The sequence below is a fragment of the Platalea leucorodia genome (assembly GCF_965183815.1).
Source record: "Platalea leucorodia genome assembly, chromosome: 3".
In the NCBI taxonomy this organism is placed as follows: domain Eukaryota; kingdom Metazoa; phylum Chordata; class Aves; order Pelecaniformes; family Threskiornithidae; genus Platalea; species Platalea leucorodia.
The window spans coordinates 37716759-37736246 of NC_138825.1; the positions used below are offsets into that span (position 1 = coordinate 37716759).

Genomic DNA, 19488 nt, shown 5'->3' on the forward strand with positions numbered 1-19488 from the left:
GCTTCGTGCATACAGTATGTACAACTAAGGGGAGGTAATGCTGTATTTACTGAGTTACTCAATCATGGTCTTACCAAACTACTTCTGATTACTTACCTCTTTTATCAGATGGGGTCCCTTCTCATGTCTAGCATAAGCTTTTGCAACTAAGTGAAGCCTCGCTTTTTTCAGAGTCTCTTAAAGGCTGCAAAAAAATTTTTCTTGCACTGGAGATCCAGTCAGGTAGTATTTCACTCAATATAATTATGATAAAATACAGCTGATGTGGAAACTTGGGTACGAAGCAACCCAATTGCCCAAGTCCACATTTTCTGTTTTCCAGTGTCATAATAGATTTCCAGTCATTATTGAGGGATTTCATAAGGATATATCTCATATTCGGGGACAGTTTGAGTAATTCTTCGTATTGCAGGCATCACAGCAGCCTTAGAGAGATGCGTAGTCTTTCAGGACAGGGGTAATTATCTGTGAAATTTTGCAGAATAGTTTAGAAAACTTCTTACGTGAAAGGGCACCCTTCTGAGGGTGCTTCGTGTAAAGCGCTTTACGCCAATGTTTGCGTGCCATAAGCCTTTGAAGCAATCTTTTTAGACACAGAATTTACCTGATCTCTTTTATTTTGAGAAATATTGCATAAGCGTTTTAGGACACTTCTCCTATAGTTGACACTCGCCACTTGCAAATTGCTCTGCATTCCTCATCCTTCATGTTCTTCTAGGTTTAAAACCAAAACCCAAACAACCTAAGCCCTCAAGCCGGTCTCTAACTCTGATCTGGAGAGGCATCCAGGTGCCCTGGAGTTCAGTAGGGATTTTCCTGCTGATTTCAAGTGGAGTATTCTCAGGTGTTATAGGGAGTAGGGTGCCATAAAATGAACTATAAGTATCTTCTGGGTTTCTCTTACTGCCTGGAAGGATGGGAAATGATGATAGATTAATGTCCTGGGATGAAGCTAGCCAGTGAAAGTGTTCAGAGAACGCTGTTTGCGTGTTACAAAAGCCACAGTTTCTAAACTGACTGTAAACTTAGGGGATGGGGGGGGGGTCAACAGGTTTTGTGGTATAGGAAGGAAAACGGTACATTTCCACCACAATGTTAGCAGCGTGACAATTCAGTAAAGAACGTGCAAAACTCATTAAAACCAGATTGAATATGTTACCTTTGAACTATATTTTTCTTATTAATTAATCCAATTTTTTTTCTCATGAAAGTAGCTTTAGCATTTCCCTGGTATTAATATGCAAGGAGGCATGCCCATCAATTAAATTTAATAATATACATATAAATGCATCATCACTATTCTTTCCATAAACAGAGACCACACAGCAGCCTGTAGGTCTGTCCTAATAAGCAGATTACCCCATGAGGACACGTGGGGGAAACGGTGATGCTGGGCTGCCGCCGAGTTGCCAGCCACGCGGTTCCCTCTCTGACAATGTGCCGCTTTGTGGAAGCCCCATCTGTTGTTTCAGTTGTTGGAGGTCTCATTAGTCATACTGGAGACAGCAATGCAAGCATTAAAAAAAGGGAAGAAACAAGAAACCCTGACGTGTGCCATGACTTCTGCTTTGACCCTTGGTGGTTCCCAGCTGCAGTTCGACTGGGACAGAGGGACACTGAGGAGTCTCAGCAGCGCTGGGCAGCGGCTGCTGAGGTGCCTGGGGCACAGCGTTTGTTCCAGGAACACCACGTTTTGTTGATTCCACAATCAAGTGCTATGGGATTTTAATTTGCTATTTACTCATTTTTCATTTCCTTCATTTTTAGCATTCAGACACAATTTTGATGAAAAGACTGCCCCAGGACGTGAACACTCTCCTGGAGCTGAAAGCTGGATTAGCAAAGCACTTTCCAAGGATCTCCTCCTTAACACCCGGCCCTTTCCCTAGGGAAGGGGTGGGCTCGCTCTGAGGGCTGTGGCTTGAAGTGTGCACATAGGTTTCATGGTAACAGGAATCTCCAGCGAGAGCTTTGGCAAGGGGCTTGACAGCGCTGATGTGGTGGTGTTACTCTTAGCTCTTCTGTTTCTGGGTTGGGGAGTGAAATTCATGAGCCTGCTTGGGATCCCAGCCCCTGCAATGAACAGGGAGAATCAAGAGGTCTCACAGCAGTAGCAGCAAGGTGTGTTTTCCTAGGGGTCTGCAGCCTTCACTGTTAAAACGCCTAAGGTAGCATATATGTCTGTGTGCTGTGATGTTTTCTCAGTCCATACTCTAACCCTGGCAATGAGCCCATTTACTGGAGAAACTGATGCATCCACCATTAGGAAATGAAGAGACTTGTCTGCCCCTGAGTGCCACCGTTGCCCTTGGCTTAGGTGTACGAGTGCTACCCTGACTTGTTTTATGTGTTTGCATTTCCTCGGACATTGCCAGTAGTTTTTAATTTAAGGGATTGTATTTAACTGTTGGTGACTAGGGGTTGGTCCCAAACAAGGTCTTCTACTAAAATCACCTTGTGTTTGGGTATTGGCCACAGCATTATTTACTGTTTCCTGAAACGCAAGGGAGGAACAACGCAAATGTGCAGCTGTGTGGAAGATGTTTGGCAATATAATGTTTTTCTAGGAGAACTCCTTATTGTTGAATAAGTAGTGCCAGGGCTACATCCAAATTCTTTCCTCTTCCTCCTGAAAAAATACAAGACTTAACTACAGCACTTGTATCTCTTTACATGAAAACTTTCACAGAAAGATTATGGACAGGTTGTTAAGTTTTGCTTAGGGTTTTTTTTTTTTTTTGTATGTTTGTTTGTGGTGTTTGGTTGTTTTTTTTTTTTTTTTTTTTTTTTTTCTTAACAAGTGCTGGAGAATAAGTAACTTTGTAACATAGGTAACTTTGCATCCTGATTTTTGAGTACGTGGGAGTTAGGTGCCTAAATGACTTGTAGGGGATATGGTACTGAAAACTTGAGAACTTCACTCTGAGTTGGAGCCGAAATTTATCAGAAGCATCTGATATTTGTTGTGCTCGCGCAGAATCCTGAAGTTTTGTCCTGCTAATATAATCCATCTTCAGTTAATATAAGGACCAGTTGAACTTCCTCACTAACAAATATCCTTTCTCTACTCCTAGAAAACTTAGGCTTATTTGCAAAGATTCAGAACTAAGGAAACTTCAGGTGACCTCCTTCTGTAAAATTACAGCCTCTGCGTGGCTTGTTCTGTGAGCGCGCTGTTCAGTTCCATTGCAGCAGTAGGCTGCTTGCTACGATCTGTGTGTCCTTTTCCGAACAGCTATAGACATAGCTGTAGATACCAAGTTCATGTTCCCAGCTTTTCTAGACATTTAATCTTTAGATACAAATGCTGAAAGAGCCAAGTGGCTCATCTGCTCTTGCGTGGTTTCTCTGTCAGTGCAGGATAGCTCTAGATAGCGCAATGAATTCATCATAGGTATTGACAGCAATATAGGGATTTTTGGATTAAGTTCTAGGTACTATGCTACCTGTGAAACTACATTTTATATTCTGTCATGACCAAGGCTGTAGCTGGAGAGTGAAAAGGAGAGGAATTTGCTAACTAGGATGCAAATTGAAGCTTTCTAGGGGCTTAAACAGTTTACATGATACACCATTTTAATTGGTGTAAACCCTTCCAGCAAGGAGGCAGAAGGGGATTTACCGAGCTTGGAAATAATTAAAATCATGCTGAAACTTTCCTAACAGGTGCTAAATGTGACATAGTGTGTGGTCTCCCTGAACAGGGCTGGCTTTCCCTGTAAATGGGAGAGTGCAACATCAGATGTTTCGACACATGCACATGGATAAACAATGCTTTTATGGCATATTAAGAACAGTTTGGTTTATGGCTTTTTAGATGCATCTTAATATCTTGTTCGATGATGACTTTAGCAGAGTTGTCCAATTTCCAAGATGTGCTTCTAAAGCAGGATGAGGGTTGTACCTGTTTTTTATTAACTGTATTACAAGCTAAAAATAAACCAAGTTGCAGACAGCCTACAGCAATGTGGACCCTCAATGTGTTTCATTAAAAATAATAATAATTCTCGGGGTCATGGAGGCAGACATCAAGTCCTTTTTGTCTCCTGGAAGCCCTTTTGCTTGTCTGGGGGAGGAAAGTAACCTGACAGTCTTTGAAATTTACTGATATTCATCAAGATCACTGGACTTTGAATGGAGCTTTGGTTAATTATGAACTTTAACCCCATGTTGTAGTTTGTTCTTGGACAAAATAAGTGGTGGCTTCATGCCTTGCAGGCTACTGGCAGAGAAGCTTTCTAGTAGTGTGTGTATAAGAGGATCCTGGGATTGTATGTTGAAACTTGACAACTCCAAGTGCAGAATTAGAACGAGGGTGGTCTAATTTTTTAGACCAGCATAGGGATGTGGTCATTCTCTCTAATTTGTTATTTGATCATGCTTGAGTGCCTTTGTGAAGAATGGAGTCAGATTGACTTGGGAGTTAACGTTTCAGCAGAGAAATTCATAGGAACGCTGCAGGAGTGCAAGCTAATTACTGAGCACAGGTTGAGGGCCAGTGCCTTGAAAGAAGCATTATAAAAAAATCTAGCCTGGCCAGAGCTAGACAAATGAAGAAATATTCTACAAGAACGTTGGGCCTTTTTTTAATCTTTACTATGTAAGCCTACACTACTACTGAAACCTATTTCCCCGAGAGTCATATTTCACTGAAGTCTGTCTCTTCTAATAGTACTGCTATTTAGCAGTCAAAACTAAAAAGGCAATAAACTACGTGCATTTAAGCTGAAAACATGTTGTACCTCCTAATAAATTTGGAGACAATATCTGTGGCACAGTTTAATACAACTTGTTTTCGTGAACATCTGTAAACAAATATTTTTTGTGCATTGGATATAAAAAAGCCTCTACAAAATCTGAAGTACAGTTTTCATACCTCTCTTTGATAACTCAACAAAATGTTTCTGGACGCTGGGAAAGGAAGCCTTCTACAACTGATTTTGCCCAATATCTGAGCATGGGTGAGAGAGCAAAGAAAAAAAAACCCCACAAATGAAACAGTGCAAATAAAAAGGTAGAGTTCTAATTTCTAGCTCTTTTTGAAGTGCTGTTCAGTGGCCTGAATTTCCCTGTCCAGATTTGGATTGACATAAATTGTAATCTGTTTCCTATCTTTAAAATTTAATTTTCAGTATGCAGTAAATTAAAAAATATGCAGTAAAATGTAATGGCCAGATTAGGGACTTAGGTGTTTGCAAACATGTTGCTGTGTAGCTTTTCTTCTTTTAAATCCTGACTAGAAAGTTTGACTAAGACATGCCATGCATGTACCATCGTTGTCTTAATATTTGGAAACGTAGGAGAATAGCTGACAGGACTTTGCAAGGAATTTCTTTTTAAATACTGGGGGGAAAGGTTAGATTCTTTGCTTTGTCACCATTAAAATAAACACCGACTTCTGTGCTAAAAATCAGTGAGCAAACAGGGCGCTGTTAATTTCCCATATCTTAAATTGCACGGCTACTTCACTTACTGCTATACGTAAGGTTGCTGTATGTAGTGCTTAATTGTTACTGTAAGTATCAAAGATGCCGTGGTGCTATTTAGAACTTTAAAAGGATTAAAACTTTTGAAAGATGTGGGGGTTTTCACCAGTGGGTCATACTTGCGTACACTGGTCCGGGTGGTTCAGGAGCGGTTCTTTGTTAGAGCCTTTGCTTGTGAAGCATCCTGAACCAGCCCTGCTCCTGCAGGCGAGCAAGCGCCGCCTTCCTGAAGTCAAGTGGAGAATTCCCCCCCTCTCTGTTTGTGCTGGCCCAGGTCTTCAGGGAGAGCCGGCAGTACATGCGGTTCCTGTTAGTTCAGAAAACAGAAACATCTGGGGAAGACGTGAATGACTTACTGCCTCGGGTCGGCGGCAGGAAAGCCTGTCACAGGTCGTTCTGGGCAGATAGATCCTCTCCATTGCGTGCTGAAGCAGGGAGCAAATGCACATAAAATCGAGCTCAAAACAGCAAGAGATGGGCAGTAATGGCTGTCTTGGATGGCCTTTCCCTCTTCCTGCCCCTGGGGATGCTTCCTAAAGGAAGGTGAAGAAGGGAAGGCTTTTCTCATTCAGTGCGAGGGCTGGGTGCTGAGGAAAAGCACTTCCCGGGGACAGCAGTGGGTTTCCCAGCGTAACACCCACAGAGGTTTAACTTCAAGAGGACTGGAAAGTAAACCAGTGGTGAACATATTATTTCCAATGCGTTTACTGTAAAAAAATCTAAAGGAAAAAGCCTATAGTGTGGTGGATAGTTATTGTGAATGTAGAACGACTAGACCACCTCCAGGCGGCTCCGCTTGCGCAGGGGGCTGGACCAGATGACCTCCAGAGGTTCCTTCCCATCTCAACCAGTCTGCGATTCTGTGACATCGGGTAGTTAAATTGGGTTAGACTCTGCAACACGGCCTGGGTAAATCAGTGTGGCTTACTTCCTCAGTCCCTAGGGAAATGCATCCCACCAGTGTTAAGAGCGTTGTTTTTTCTAATCTACCTGCACCACTGAAGATGTTCTGTAGCTTAACATGCCTGTTTCTAGGCAGGGCAGACCTAAATATGTGTGTCTCGCGTATGGTGAGTAGTAAGGGAGGAACATGGTGCATCAATAACCTAAATGGTAGGTGTTCAGTGTAAGCAGGCTGTCTATGCTCTCTAGTCAGTGGAGATAAAAGGGCAGATGGGGTGAATTGCCCTCTGCATGGGCATGTGTGTGCCTTTATCAGTTACCACCTCAGGTTCCCTAGGGTACCCTGGGAAGCTGTTGCACCTGGGGATGGGGCAAATTAGCGTTAGCAGCTGCTCACAGTCTTTTTCCTCATTTTCGTTGTCCTCCATCTGATGAACCATTTCTTTCTATTTTCTCTGGCCTGTTATTTTAACGTTTCTCCTTCTCTGCTGTGTTGTCTTTCTCACTTCTCAGCCGCCCCAATTTTCTCTATACTTGTTTCTCTGTACACACAGAATCTTCTTTGCTATTGAGCCTGAAGAACTACGGCTTCTTGTTAGCATTCCATAGAATCATGGAATGGTTTGGGTTGGAAGGGACCTTTAAAGGTCATCTAGTCCAACCCCCTGCAAGGAGCAGGGACATCTTCAACTAGATCAGGTTGCTCAGAGCCCCGTCCAACCTGGCCTTGAATGTTTCCAAGGATGGGGCATCTACCACCTCTCTGGGCAACCTCTTCCAGTGTTTCACCACCTTCATCATAAAAAATTTCTTCCTTATATCTAGTCTAAATCTACCCTCTTTTAGGGCTTGCTGGATTTCCCCAAAAGGCAGGACGGTGCCTGTTTAGAAAAATAAAAATAAATACATATGACTTGAGTTCAGTGAAATAACTGACTAGAATTCTTTTGCCAGCTAAAGCTGTGCATATTTCAGGGAAGTATACGAAGAAAAGAGAGAGATGACAAATCCTCAGGGAGGAATTTGTTCATAATTACACGAAGACCTTGACTGTATATGAATGTAAGGATGCAGGAAGCCCTGCTAACTGGATCTTTGCTAGGGAAAACGTTACAGGCTAATCAGGATATGGTTTGGGGGCAATAGAGAGAGCTAAAGAGGTCCAGTCACTTCATTAATTGACTTTTCATAAACCGTAGAAGAAAGCATCTGTTCTCTTGAGAGCAAAAGTTATCTTTAGTATCTAATCCTTATGTGTCTGTTCTGCTTTCACAATTTCAGCTGTTCAGAGAATTGATGGAGCGTCTATTTATTCCAAGAACTTCCCTAAAGGTTTCTGTTCTGCTGTACAGTTTTATGGTTTTATACCCAATGAAAACTACTGTATGTGCTTAACTCCAGGAACAGGCCAGAGCTATTTACTCGAGCAGAAAAGTATTGTATTAGGGTAAGAGATAGCTTGTGAAGATTAGAAAGGAATATTTCTGGCTTCCAGTAAGACATGAAGATATTGGAAACAGTGTTGTATAGCAAATACATTATGAGCCAAATGCTTTGAATTCTGGCTGTGCTGATGACTTCAAGGAAATTAGTACCTTATCCTTGAAATGCAGAGGACAATATTGTCACTGTGCTGTAGATCTGTGTGCACAGATGCTAAGTGTCTTAGTCTTAGTGCCAGCAGCAGTAGGATATTTTTTTTGTATAAGGTTTCAGTTCAAATATAATGTCACCAGAGGATCTGCCTTGTAATTCTCTGGGGAACCTTCTTAATTTAAGTATTTATCTAAACTGGATTTTTTTTTCTCCCCTCCTTTATGGGAATTCATCCTCGTTTAATTTTATTAAACTTTTCTGTGGTGTTTCTTACCAAAGTCCGTTGGCTGATCTTCCCTCAGCTCGCTGTGGCACGAGTGCTTGTCACTTACTTGGAAGAAGCAGGCTTGGCAGGGTGTTAGGCACCTGAGAGAAAGAACGCTGATCCAGGGAAAGCTGGTGGAAAACGCTTCCTTCCCTTTTGTTCCCGTGCCACCTGGAAGGGCTGCCCAGAAAGCTTCCCTGCAGGGTACATGGTGCCGGAGTGTAGGCACAGCTCTTCCTCGCTTCTGCCAGAAACAGAAAGATAAATGTAGTTATGTCTCGGAACAAGTTGCAGCACGACACCGTGTCCCAGCAGCTATACATGTGAATGAAGGGAAGGAAAAGGAGTTTTGTTACAATGAGACAAAGGTTCATTTAGGATTCTCATTTTTCATTAGGGTAATTATGTGAAGCCTGAGTTTAATTTCTGGTGGCACTTTTTTTTCACTTGAATTGAGTTATTTCTGTTTCCTGAACCACAAAAGATTAATAGCTTCACAATTTATGATTTTTCTCTGTAGAATGAAAAAGTATAATTAAAAATAAGATATACGTAGAATTAATTTTTTGAACTGCAGCTTGGAATTTTTTCACAGAACACAAAGCATAAAAGCACCATGGAGTATTTTTTCATCCTGTTCTGCAGATGATTGCAAAACACACTTGCTTTGTGAAGCTAAAATTTGTCTTAAATCTTGCTTTCGTACTGGGAACAAGGGTGTCTCACACCACACCTCCGCTTCAGTTATGATGAGTAGAGTAGTCCAAATGAGTGGAGGATGTTCTGTTATTCTTAGCACAGAAAACATGATTACATGAAATCCCATTTGTTGTCATGAGAGGATTAGAAGCCTGTTTCTGCATGATAACTGTTACGCTCTTCCCAGGGCTCAAGTTGGGAGAAGGGAGATTGTGGAAATAAAGTCTACTCTTGTAGAACTGTCCTTGCCAACAAAAGGTGATCCATCACTGAAAATATACCAGTAATATCAGAGGATAAAAGCAGTGCTGGAGCATCTTGCAATATACACGCCGTTCTTTCCCTAGGGGCTATTGAGCAAGCCTAGACACAATTGAAGATGTAACTGTATAGCATGGGAATAGCCAACTGATACAAACCTCCTCCTGTTCAGCTTGCTCAAATAAATGACACTGACCTGCTCTGAGTGGATCCTCTAGACCAGTAGTGTTTCTGTCTGGTGTAGTGCCTGCTCCTTCCACCACTCTGAATGTCAAGAGGAAAATTTCCCTGAAAGCTGTTTAGACTGTTGCGGCTGGGCTGTCTTTTCCTCCCCGCTGTTCCCAGGCACTGGGGATGCTGAGGCGAGGAGAATGACAGACTTCCCATGGCTTTCTGTTGTAGACTGGTTTTGTTTTCAAATCCTGCAGCCTGTATGGCACAGCCTGATCCCTCACATTTAGTTCCTCAGCTCTCGTTTCCACGTTTGCTACCTCCCAAATCTATTACTTGAGCTAACAGGCAGTGAGGAGTTAGTACTTGGACATCCTTTGTTTGTCCCAAGTTTTCAGGAAAATAATCGCTCATTCTGTCTTCAGCCCGGTGTGAAGGTGAGGTTTGGTCCAGGTGCTCTCAGTTTGATGTTTCCTGCTGCTGATGTAAGTGAACCTCTTTGATACTGTGTGGATTCTTATCACCCTAATCCTGACATAGTGTGTACAAGTAATGTAAAATCACTGCCTCTCTTTTCCTGGAAATCAGAGACCCTGTGCACAGTTCCTCCCTAGCTGGAATCTTCCTACACTTCAGACATATTTTTGCTTCTGCTACCTCTCAGCTACTCCAGCAAATGACTCCTATATAGCTCTACAGCTGATTTATGCATCTTTAATAAGTCCCCTGTGCATTCACTCCCTTCGCTGCCTCTGCACGTGTGCAGTTGAAATGCCTCAGCATCCTGCATCTTCTGAGTTAACTACAGTGATGGATCAGTGTCCCCAGACGTCGAGAACAGATAAAGAGTGTAGGGAATTGGGAGACTCTTGTTTGATTTGGTTACCTCCAGCTTTGCGCTTTCAGGCTGGAGCAAGATCTGCTCTAAATATTGAAGGACAGGGTAACACTAACAAAGCAAAGAATTTCTCTGGCTAGGGGAGCTGTCTGAAAAGTTGGCAAAAAGCCCCAAAGGAGGGCTATCAAACGATCAACTACAGCCATCTTAAATGCTCCAGGCTGTTTGTGCTGAACACTGAGCTTGTTTTCACCTGACAATTAAGTGAGTTGGCCTGGTCTGAGTAGAAGTGACTGGAACATGAAAAAACTCAGCTGTAAAAATGCAGGGCAGTAAACAGCAAAGAAGTCGTTGAAGCTTGAATCACTGTATCTGTATTGCACCATACACCAAAATAACAGCACCGTTCAGAATCCAGCCCTTTTCTTCATCCGTGAAAAAGCCAGACCTACCTTCCACGTTATCCCAAGTTGAATTTGTTGTGTGGGCAAATGAGAGGTCTGAGTAAAATTTAACCAAGCTAAAGATGCAGCAAAGGCAAATGTTACCTGTTGACTTTCCGTGGCTAATTCTTCAACTTTTCTCAGGTAAAATGTAAGCTCCCAATTGCCTAGTCTCTGGTTGCTCTGCCTGGATAATCTGAACCAATTTCCTACAGACAGACCTACGCATCAGTCCCTGCCACTCACAAAAACATACTGGGTCTGATGCAAAACTAGTTGGAATTTGCCGTTGTGAATTTGCATTGAGTTACATTGTGCCATGGCTCTGCTGGTACTGATAGCTGTTGCATGGATCCTGGCCTGACCCTCCTCTCCTCTTTCTAGCAGCGGTTATTTCTCAAGTTCTGATGAGTCTTGTTCCTTATTGTTATATTATTCATATTTATTTCAGCAGCTCTCAACTGACTCCTGCTGAAGCCAACAAGTTTAACTATTAGCTTCACAAGCAAGGTAATTGTACACTTGAAGAGTACAAACATATTCCATGTCAACTCTGCTAGCTCAGCCTACTTGCTTCCCCTCCTTGTTAGGTAGTGGGGTGGTCTGACAGCTACTGGTTTTCCAAGAAACGTCTGCTTGTCCTAAGTTCTCCCTGTGCTTCATGTTTTGTGGTTTGATTTTTTGTTGTTGTTTTGGTTTTTTGGTTTTTTTTTTTAATCCCTTATCTCAACTTGAATGAAAGATGTTACTAAAATTCTGGGAGATGGACTAAGTGTGTGCATGCACACGTACGCAGAGAAAGCAAGCGCGAGATGGCACTTGGCTTTCCTGACCCATTGAAATCACTACAACCTGAGCATGAAGATTTTTACAGGAAAAAATCTTGTCTTGAATACAGTTGCTTAATTTCTTTGTGCTTTATTTCATGAAGAAAGAACCACGTGTGTTTGTCTAGTATTGCTGTGGTGACATCCAGTCACAGGTGGATGAGGGAGGCAGTGACAGTGCAAATGCAAAATCCCATGAGATGTGCGTGACTTGCTGTCAGATGTGACCTTGCCTAGTTTTGAAAATGATAGTTTTTCTAACAACTGCTCCAATGAAACAGAGGGAAAATGGAAATACAGAATTTAAAAAAAAAAAAAAAAAAAAAAAATCAGGCCAATTTGCTGAGTTAGTCTTATTCTCTTTCCTTCACACTTGGTACTGGCTTACAGTGGGCAATCAGAAACTTTTGGTTCCCTCCTCAACTGCTATAAATAGTATTTGTAGTGATCTCCAAGAGTCCCTACAAGAATGCTTTCTTCATGCCAACTTCTGGCTGCATCAGCACTGCATCTGTTGGCACTAAGGTAGCAGGTCTTGCTATAAAAATGTGCCTGTCAACACTGAAGAGGGAGCCTAGGCTTCAGCTGTAGACAGCTGGTAAAGCAGAAAAATACCTGGAAATTAACGGGAAGCAGGGATAGTGTGGCAGCATCTCTTGACTGTATGAAGTTGCTCTTGGCTTTTACCCAGGGAGGACACCTGCTCTGTACCTACGCTGCGTCCCACTTGTCAGCTCCAGCCACGTATGCGCTGCATGGGATATCTTTGGACACTTCACCGACTCCACGGGTCCTTAGCTACTTCTAGGGGCTCTTTGTAAGTCGCCTTCAACTTGTGCTCCTCCTGATTTCACCGACTCAGCCTGTACTTGGAATCCTGCCCCCTTAGGGAGAAACTCCAGCTGAAAGTATCCCACATCAGGAGGGAACTACTGCTCGTCAGTCTGCCCAGCCTTCTGTCCCACCCGGCTTTTGTTCCATATCCTTGGGGTTAGGGAAATGTGAAGGTCTCTTCTAAGACGGCTCTGAAGTAAGCAGGCTTGTGTAGCAGACTGGGGAAAAGAAGAGAGCGGGGGTGCGGGGAGCTACTGCATCATGAAGAAATGTTTTCTATACGCAGCAACGGCCATCCTTCACCACAGGATTGCCTTGATTTTGTGAGAGGTTGCTCTGCAAGGGCACGTTAAGGACTGTTTGGCCCTGAGACTTCCTTCTTGGCACTCCTGACTACACACCAAGGCCAAACCAGCACAAATTGGTCCCAAGGGCAGTGGTGGGCATCCAGTATCAGGAGCATACAGATGCCGGCACTAGATATAGGAGGGAAAAAGAGAAAGGAAAACCAGTCTGTGGGCTTGAAATAAGGGGAGGTGGAAGTAAACTGAAATGCCAGAGGGAAGAACATAGCATAGGAGATTATGCAGGCTGAGGAGAGATTAACAGGTATTAGAAGAAAGCAAAAGACATGAGAGAATTCAGATCGATGCTGAGACGAGCAGCAGGGCCTGTTCTTAGCAAGGAGCATGAGGAAGTTGAACAGAGATGGCAAGGTGTGAATAAGCAGGCAGACCTGAGAAGCTGCAAGGGCAGGATGGAGAAAAACCTTAAAATCCAGAAATAGGAAGAAGGAGAAAAGTGTATGAACAAGTATCTAAAATACTTTCCAAATCAGAAAGAATAATTCTGTTTATCTTGATGTTAGAAAGCCATACATAAACTAAGCAAAGGCAGTGTAAGAATAATTTTATTTAGTATTTTGGTAACACAATGATACATCTCAAAATGACCATAAAAGTTAGCTCGGTGAACAACTGCATACATTCTAAATGGGTGCTACTAAATTTGAGTAACTTCACAGATTATAGGAGGCATTATTTGACCAACAGCTATATAGTGTGTGCCCCCCTGACAGGTGTGAGCAGCGTGAATGGACCTTGCATTAGTAGCTAATGCACAGTTAAAGCCTTTGGAACAGTACAAAATTGCAAAAGCCTTTTTTATTAAAATATGAATTGGCGATCCTTGTGTTAGAATAACTATTCAGTTGTAGGTTACATTCTTTGTATTTTTTTTAATAACAATACTTACAAAGGTACAAGGAAAATTGTCTTGCTAGCATTTGATCTAATGTAGATCTCCATATGAAAATGCTGAGTAACTTATAAAGCTTTTCACAGGTATAGGCTAAGTTCTGGGATATCACAAACTTGTACATAATTCAGAAAAACACCTGAGGTTACTCCTTGTGTAAGTAACAGAAAGCTTTTTTAGCTCTAAAAAAAGAAGATAGATGCCATAAGAAGTCAGACACTATAAACAGGTACATTACTACTGTGTGGGGCTATGGAGCAGTACTTTTATGCTCTATTCAGGTTTTTAAAATCAGTAGTGAAACTTCTACTGAAGAAGATCAAGATTGTGTCGTTAACCTAGCTCTTCCCAATGTCAGTATGAGTTCTGACGCTGCTGCCAATGTGACTAAGCCTGGCCATCCATCAGAAGACCCAGTGCAAATCTTTACTTGCTTAGGTCTCAGCAGAGCTATTTTACTGTGTAGCATTGCACCCTTATTTTTCTAGCTCTACTAATACCTTATTTAGTGCTAGGCTGAACACAGCAAGTCGTGTGAGGTGCTCTCATTTCTGATGGATTTCGTATGTAACTGAAGGCGATCCGCAGCTCCAAAGAAGTGCCCAACACTTTTCAAAATCAGGCATTTACATAGGGTTGGTTGCTTTTTAGAGAAATGCATGCAGCGTTGTGTACACAAACATCAGCCAGAGGTTCAAGGTCATAAAGTTTCATGTGTATGTTTTACTTTAAAATAATAGGGTTTGGTTTTTCTGTCCTTTGCCTCACAAAAATTTTAAAAGTACTTTTTCTTCAGTTAATGGGTACATTAATTAGGACATGTAATATTAGTTTTCCTTCTGAGACTTTGTTCCAAGCAAGTCGTACTAAAGTACATGGTTGATTTTTGGATATACCTTTTAACTCAACCCAAGAGAATGACTACTGAGCAGGGGTGTATTTGCCGTACACTTTACTGGAGGCTTGCGGCATGAAAGTTTTAATATAAAACCCCAATTCTCACTTCTGAATACCTCAGCCCATGTGGATTTTGCTGGACTTACCTGTGTGCCTAGGGACAGCGATATTAACTCTTTACTAGAGAAATTCAAAGTTCAGCTATACCTTTATAAAACTTTCTAATTCAAATATTGGTTTTGTTCATGAATATGCTAATGAGCAGATTAGCATACAGTTTGTATCACCCTTGCCATTTGGTGACATCAAATCTGATCTTTCAAAACTTAATGAAAAGTTACTATATTAGGACATTCTGTTCATTCTTATATGAATTTTATTTTCAAATGTGCTTATAAGCAAATCTATTTTATTTTTCTTTAGTCATTTATGCAGACACTTTGGAAGGCAAAAGGCCAGACTTTACATGGTCATTTTACCAAAAATCCTTTGAACATTTATTATCGAGGCATTAATGTACATCCCAGCAGTCACAACACGGGAGCTGCCATGTGCCTACGGCAGTTTCCAGTAGAGTGAATTGAGAGGCAGGCTGCAGTGTTCTGAGCAACCCTTTTTTTTTTTCTTTTTTTTCTTTTTTTTCCTCTTTTAAATAAGAGATTTCACTTTGGGATGTGGAGTCACTGAAGGTGAACTTAGAGTTAAGGCATAGTGCATGGAGACATGGAAAGGATTGTACAAACAGTTCCCGGAGATGCTCCAATCAGTCAGTAGATAAAAAGCGCTTTACAATGGTGACTTCTGTGAACAAGCTAGAAAAGAAAAGGCTTACTTTCAAATTGCATATGTTTTATTATTAAATATATTAAATTGTTCCCCTGGCTCTCCTTCTAGAATTGAAAAGAGGACTGAATTATACCTTGTGCAGTTTTCCTTCCTGCTCTTCTAATATTGGCTATCTTTCAAAAATATCACCAGAACAAACTATAACTCATTTAAGTCTAAAAAGAGAGAGAGGGATTATCTTTAGATGCAAGGTTTGTTGCTTAGGCATTAGCTGACAGCTGATTTTCATTGGCTGCTTTCTCTGCTTGCAGTCTTTGGACAGCCTGATCGAGCAAATCCATAGTATCTCTAAGCGTAACATTCAAGGTAAATGGCTTCGGTTTAATGGTCAGCCCATAGGTAAAGTCCATTTTGGGGTCCTCGTTTGGATTAGCAGTAAAATTGCACTGATGCACCAGTATGGAGGTAAAGAGAAACAGCTGCACCTTGGATAACTCCTCTCCGATACACCGACGTTTTCCCAGTGAGAAAATCATCACGCTACTAGTAAGATCTTTATTGATGAATCCATTCTCATCCAGGAATCTTGTTGGATCAAAATCCTCTGGGTTGGACCATTTTGCTGGATCGTGATTTACTGACCACTGATTAACAAAAATCACTGTGTCCTTGGGAATGAGGTAGCCCATTATGAAGGTGTTGGTTGTGGTGGCGTGCGGGATGGTAACAGGCACAAAGCTGCTGAAACGCATGGACTCATACAAGAAAGCCATGACGTAGGGCAAGTGAGGCTGATCTTCAGCACACGGCAGACGGTCTCTTCCAACAATCCTATCCACTTCTTCTTGCATTTTAGCCTGCACGTTCGGATACCTGTCGTTTAAAGTAAGACGTGTGTACGCACATAACACTTTCGAAAGATTTTCTTAAAAATAATCCTTGCCGTAAACGTTTTTCACAGAACGTCACCTCTACCCTAAATAATGCAGCATGAGCAAAGTTTAAATACACTGCAGGGACGTGTAGACCTTGATGGAAAACTTTGAGAGAAAAATCCAAACTTCCCATGCAACGGTGTCATTTTAGATTTGCCGAGTTTACACTCTAATATCACATGTAACTGATTCTCAACATAAAAAATGAAACTACCTTAAAATGTGCTGAAACTGAATATTCTGATCCAATTTTGAAAATTCATTCTACAACTGACTAGTCTCTTCTAAATATTTGGCTTTCCTTGGGAACGAGAATTTGGTTTTCCAGCTCTGCATGTGACTTCTAAAAGCTAGCACTGCGTTTGTTATCACTAGACATATTGCCTACACGCGACAGTCTGCAGGCTTTTAAACTGAAAAAATCCCTGCTAAGAATTGTCAGCATAGCTTTATGAATATCCCGCTCTTAGTTTGTGTATGCTTTTTCTAATTAATATCAAACTATGTTTTCTTTATAATGTATTTTAAGATTACTGTCTTGAAGGCTGGATAGTTTGGAAGCCTACGCAGTAACCAAGACCAAAATATTAATAAATCTTGCTTATTTTCTTTTGCTTGTCTAAAAGCACGCGTTCCTCCAAGGAGCCTTTATTTAAGTACTCAAGTTTGGCTTCGGCGTCCTTGCCTTCTCCTCCTGCAGCAGAGCCGCGTGTCGGATGCGGGGCAAATGTGAGAAATGGGGAGAAACCCAGCAGGTTCTGTGAACGCTGGGCATCCTACCCTTAGCTCGAAGCCGTAAAGATTTGCCCGTTTTACAGGTAGTGCTTGCGTAAGCCTACGCATTAGGCAGATGACGAAAGGGGCAGCCGGGGCAGGCAAGCAACCGCGGGTTGTGCCGCCTTCTGTGACAGCAGCGGCCCTCGCCGAGGTGTCCCCGGCGCAGGGCCGGTGCCCGGCGGGGCCCCGGCGGCGCCGCTCCCCGGCCCCGGCGGTTTCGGCGCCCGTCTGGGCCGGCCTTCCCTCAGCCGGGGGGAGCCTTCCCGCAGCCGGGGGGAGCCTTCCCTCAGCCGGGGGAGCCTTCCCTCAGCCGGGGGAGCCTTCCCGGCGGCGGCGGGGCCCCGGCGGCGCCCTTTCAAGGGGGATCCCCAAGGCTGGCGCCGGCCCCGCTGAGCCCCGTCTCCCTCCCCGGGGCCGCCCGGGCGGCGCCTACCTGATGAGGAAGATGAGGAGCCACTGCAGGGCGGTGGAGAGGGTGTCCTGGCTGGCGCCGAAGATGTCGGTGACGGTGGCGGGGACGTGCTCCAGCTGCAGCCGCGGCTGCTCCCGCTGCAGGCGGATGAAGGCGTCCATCATGTCGCGGGGGGCGGCCCCCGGGCGCAGGCTGCGCTGGTGCTGCAGGAACTTGCCGCGGACGAAGCCGTAGAAGTCGCGGTTGAGGTCGCGGAAGGCGCGGTAGGCGGCGCGGACGGGGCTGGGGAAGCGCCGGAGCCAGGGCAGCGCGTCCACCAGGCTGCCGGCGCCCACCGCCCGCCCGAACTGCTCGTTCCGCCCCACCAGGCGCAGGAACTCGCCGTCGCCGTGGCTGTAGCGGCGGCCGAAGCAGAGGGCGCTCATCACGTTGGCCACGGCCACCACCAGGACGCGGGAGGGGTCGAGGAAGGCGCCGCCGGCGCTGCCGCGCACCAGCAGCGCCACCAGCGCCCGCGCCTCGCCCAGCAGGTGCCGCTCCAGCAGCCGGCGGGTGGCCGGGCTGCCGGTGGAGAAGGCGCGCACCGTGGCCTGCGCCGCCCGGCGGTGCAGCTTCCACAGCTCCGAGTAGCCGCCGAAGGCCAGGCTGAGCCCGCCCGACACCAGGCGGAAGGAGGGGAAGGGCGGGCGGCCGGCGAAGGCGGCCGCCTGGCGGACGAGGGCCTGGCGGATGGCCCGCTCCCCGTTCAGCACCACCACGGGCCAGCGGCCCAGGCGCAGCTGGAAGACGGCGCCGTAGGTGCTGGCCAGGCGGGCGAAGGAGAGGTGCGGGGCGCTGCCCAGCTGCGCCGCGTTGCCGATCAAGGGCCAGGGGAAGGGGCCCGGCGGCGCCCGGCGCTGGCCCTGCCGCCGGCGCTGCTGCTGCTGCAGGAGGAGCTTGCCCAGCTGGATGGCGGCGAGCAGGCAGAGGAGGAGCAGCAGGGAGCTCTGCAGGGGGGGGACGCCGCGCAGGGCTTCCCCGAGCCTCTCGAGGGACATGCTGCAAGGGAAGGGGAAGGGTCAGCGGGCCGCCGCCCCGCGGAACGGCTGGGCAGCTCCCCGCCGCCCGCGGGCAGGGGAAGCCCGGGCGGGCGAGGGGACGGGGCCGCGCCGGCCTGGCGGAGGGGCGCGCCGGCGGCCGTCCGGGCGCTCGGAGTCGGGCTGCGTCCTTGCTCTGCGCTCCTCGCCTGCCTAAAGCCCGCCCGCGTCCTGTGCGAAAAACAAGGGATAATCGAGTGGCGAGCGCTCAGTGAGGGATCAAAATCATAATTGGCGGCGGGGCCGCTGCTGTCTTCCTCCCCCCCCGCGCCTCCGGTAGGGAAAGTTTGCAGCGGGGGATCCAGAAGGTCACGGCTGAGAGAGGCGGAAAGGGCGGCAGGAGGATGCTCTCGCCTGGCGAGCCTCCGCAGATGCAGGCAGCCGCCGTGCGCTGGAGACAGGTTCATCGCGGCGCTGCACATCGCTCCTGCCGGCGAAAGAGCCCCTGCGCGACACGGGCTGCCCGCGCCGCCCTCGGAGCTTCCCGCTGCTCCGGAGGGGAAACCTCCGCACATGGCCACGGAGCCCCCCCTCTGTCCCCAGCCCTTCCCTCCTGCCCGCACCTTCGTGCCCGCCGTGGCAGCGCAGGCTGGCGGCCGGCGGCGCCGGGGATGGGCTGCGGAGGATGCCCGCGGTGCCGGCGTGGCAGAGCTGGCTGGTCCCGCTTCCCATCCCCGTGCCCGCCGACCACCCGCTCCTACCGTTTGCTCCAGCCTTTCTGAAGCGGCGGGGGGAAGAAGAAGGGGTGAAATAACCGGCCACCTCGGGCGCCTGTGGCAGAACTGACCTGTTGCACGCTGCTTCCATCCCAGACCTCGGGGAGGATGGAGGGGAGGCGGGCAGCCGGCGGCAGCTCTAACGGGCAGCCCGGCAGGAGAGCGGCGACGGCGACGTTCAGCTCTCAGCCTCTGGGAAACTCGTTAGGCGCCCCGGTTCCTGTCACCCGGAGCTTGGCAGGTCATGTGCAGGCAAATGCCAGTTGCACCCGATCCCAGCGCAGAGTCGTTATCACCTTCCCAGCGCTT

The 19488-nt window shown here is 45.8% G+C and overlaps 1 protein-coding gene across 1 annotated transcript; it reads right to left on the bottom strand.

Moving 5' to 3' along the window:
- Nucleotides 1–13289: 13289 nt before the first annotated feature.
- On the bottom strand, nucleotides 13290–19270 carry CYP1B1 (cytochrome P450 family 1 subfamily B member 1; the record flags this gene model as incomplete). The annotated part of the gene is made up of 3 exons (XM_082306701.1): nucleotides 13290–16136; nucleotides 17409–18425; nucleotides 19251–19270. 3 exons carry the CDS (start codon nucleotides 19268–19270, stop codon nucleotides 15524–15526), a joined length of 1650 nt encoding a protein of 549 aa, XP_082162827.1. The 3' UTR covers nucleotides 13290–15523.
- Between the last annotated feature and the right edge of the window lie 218 nt (nucleotides 19271–19488).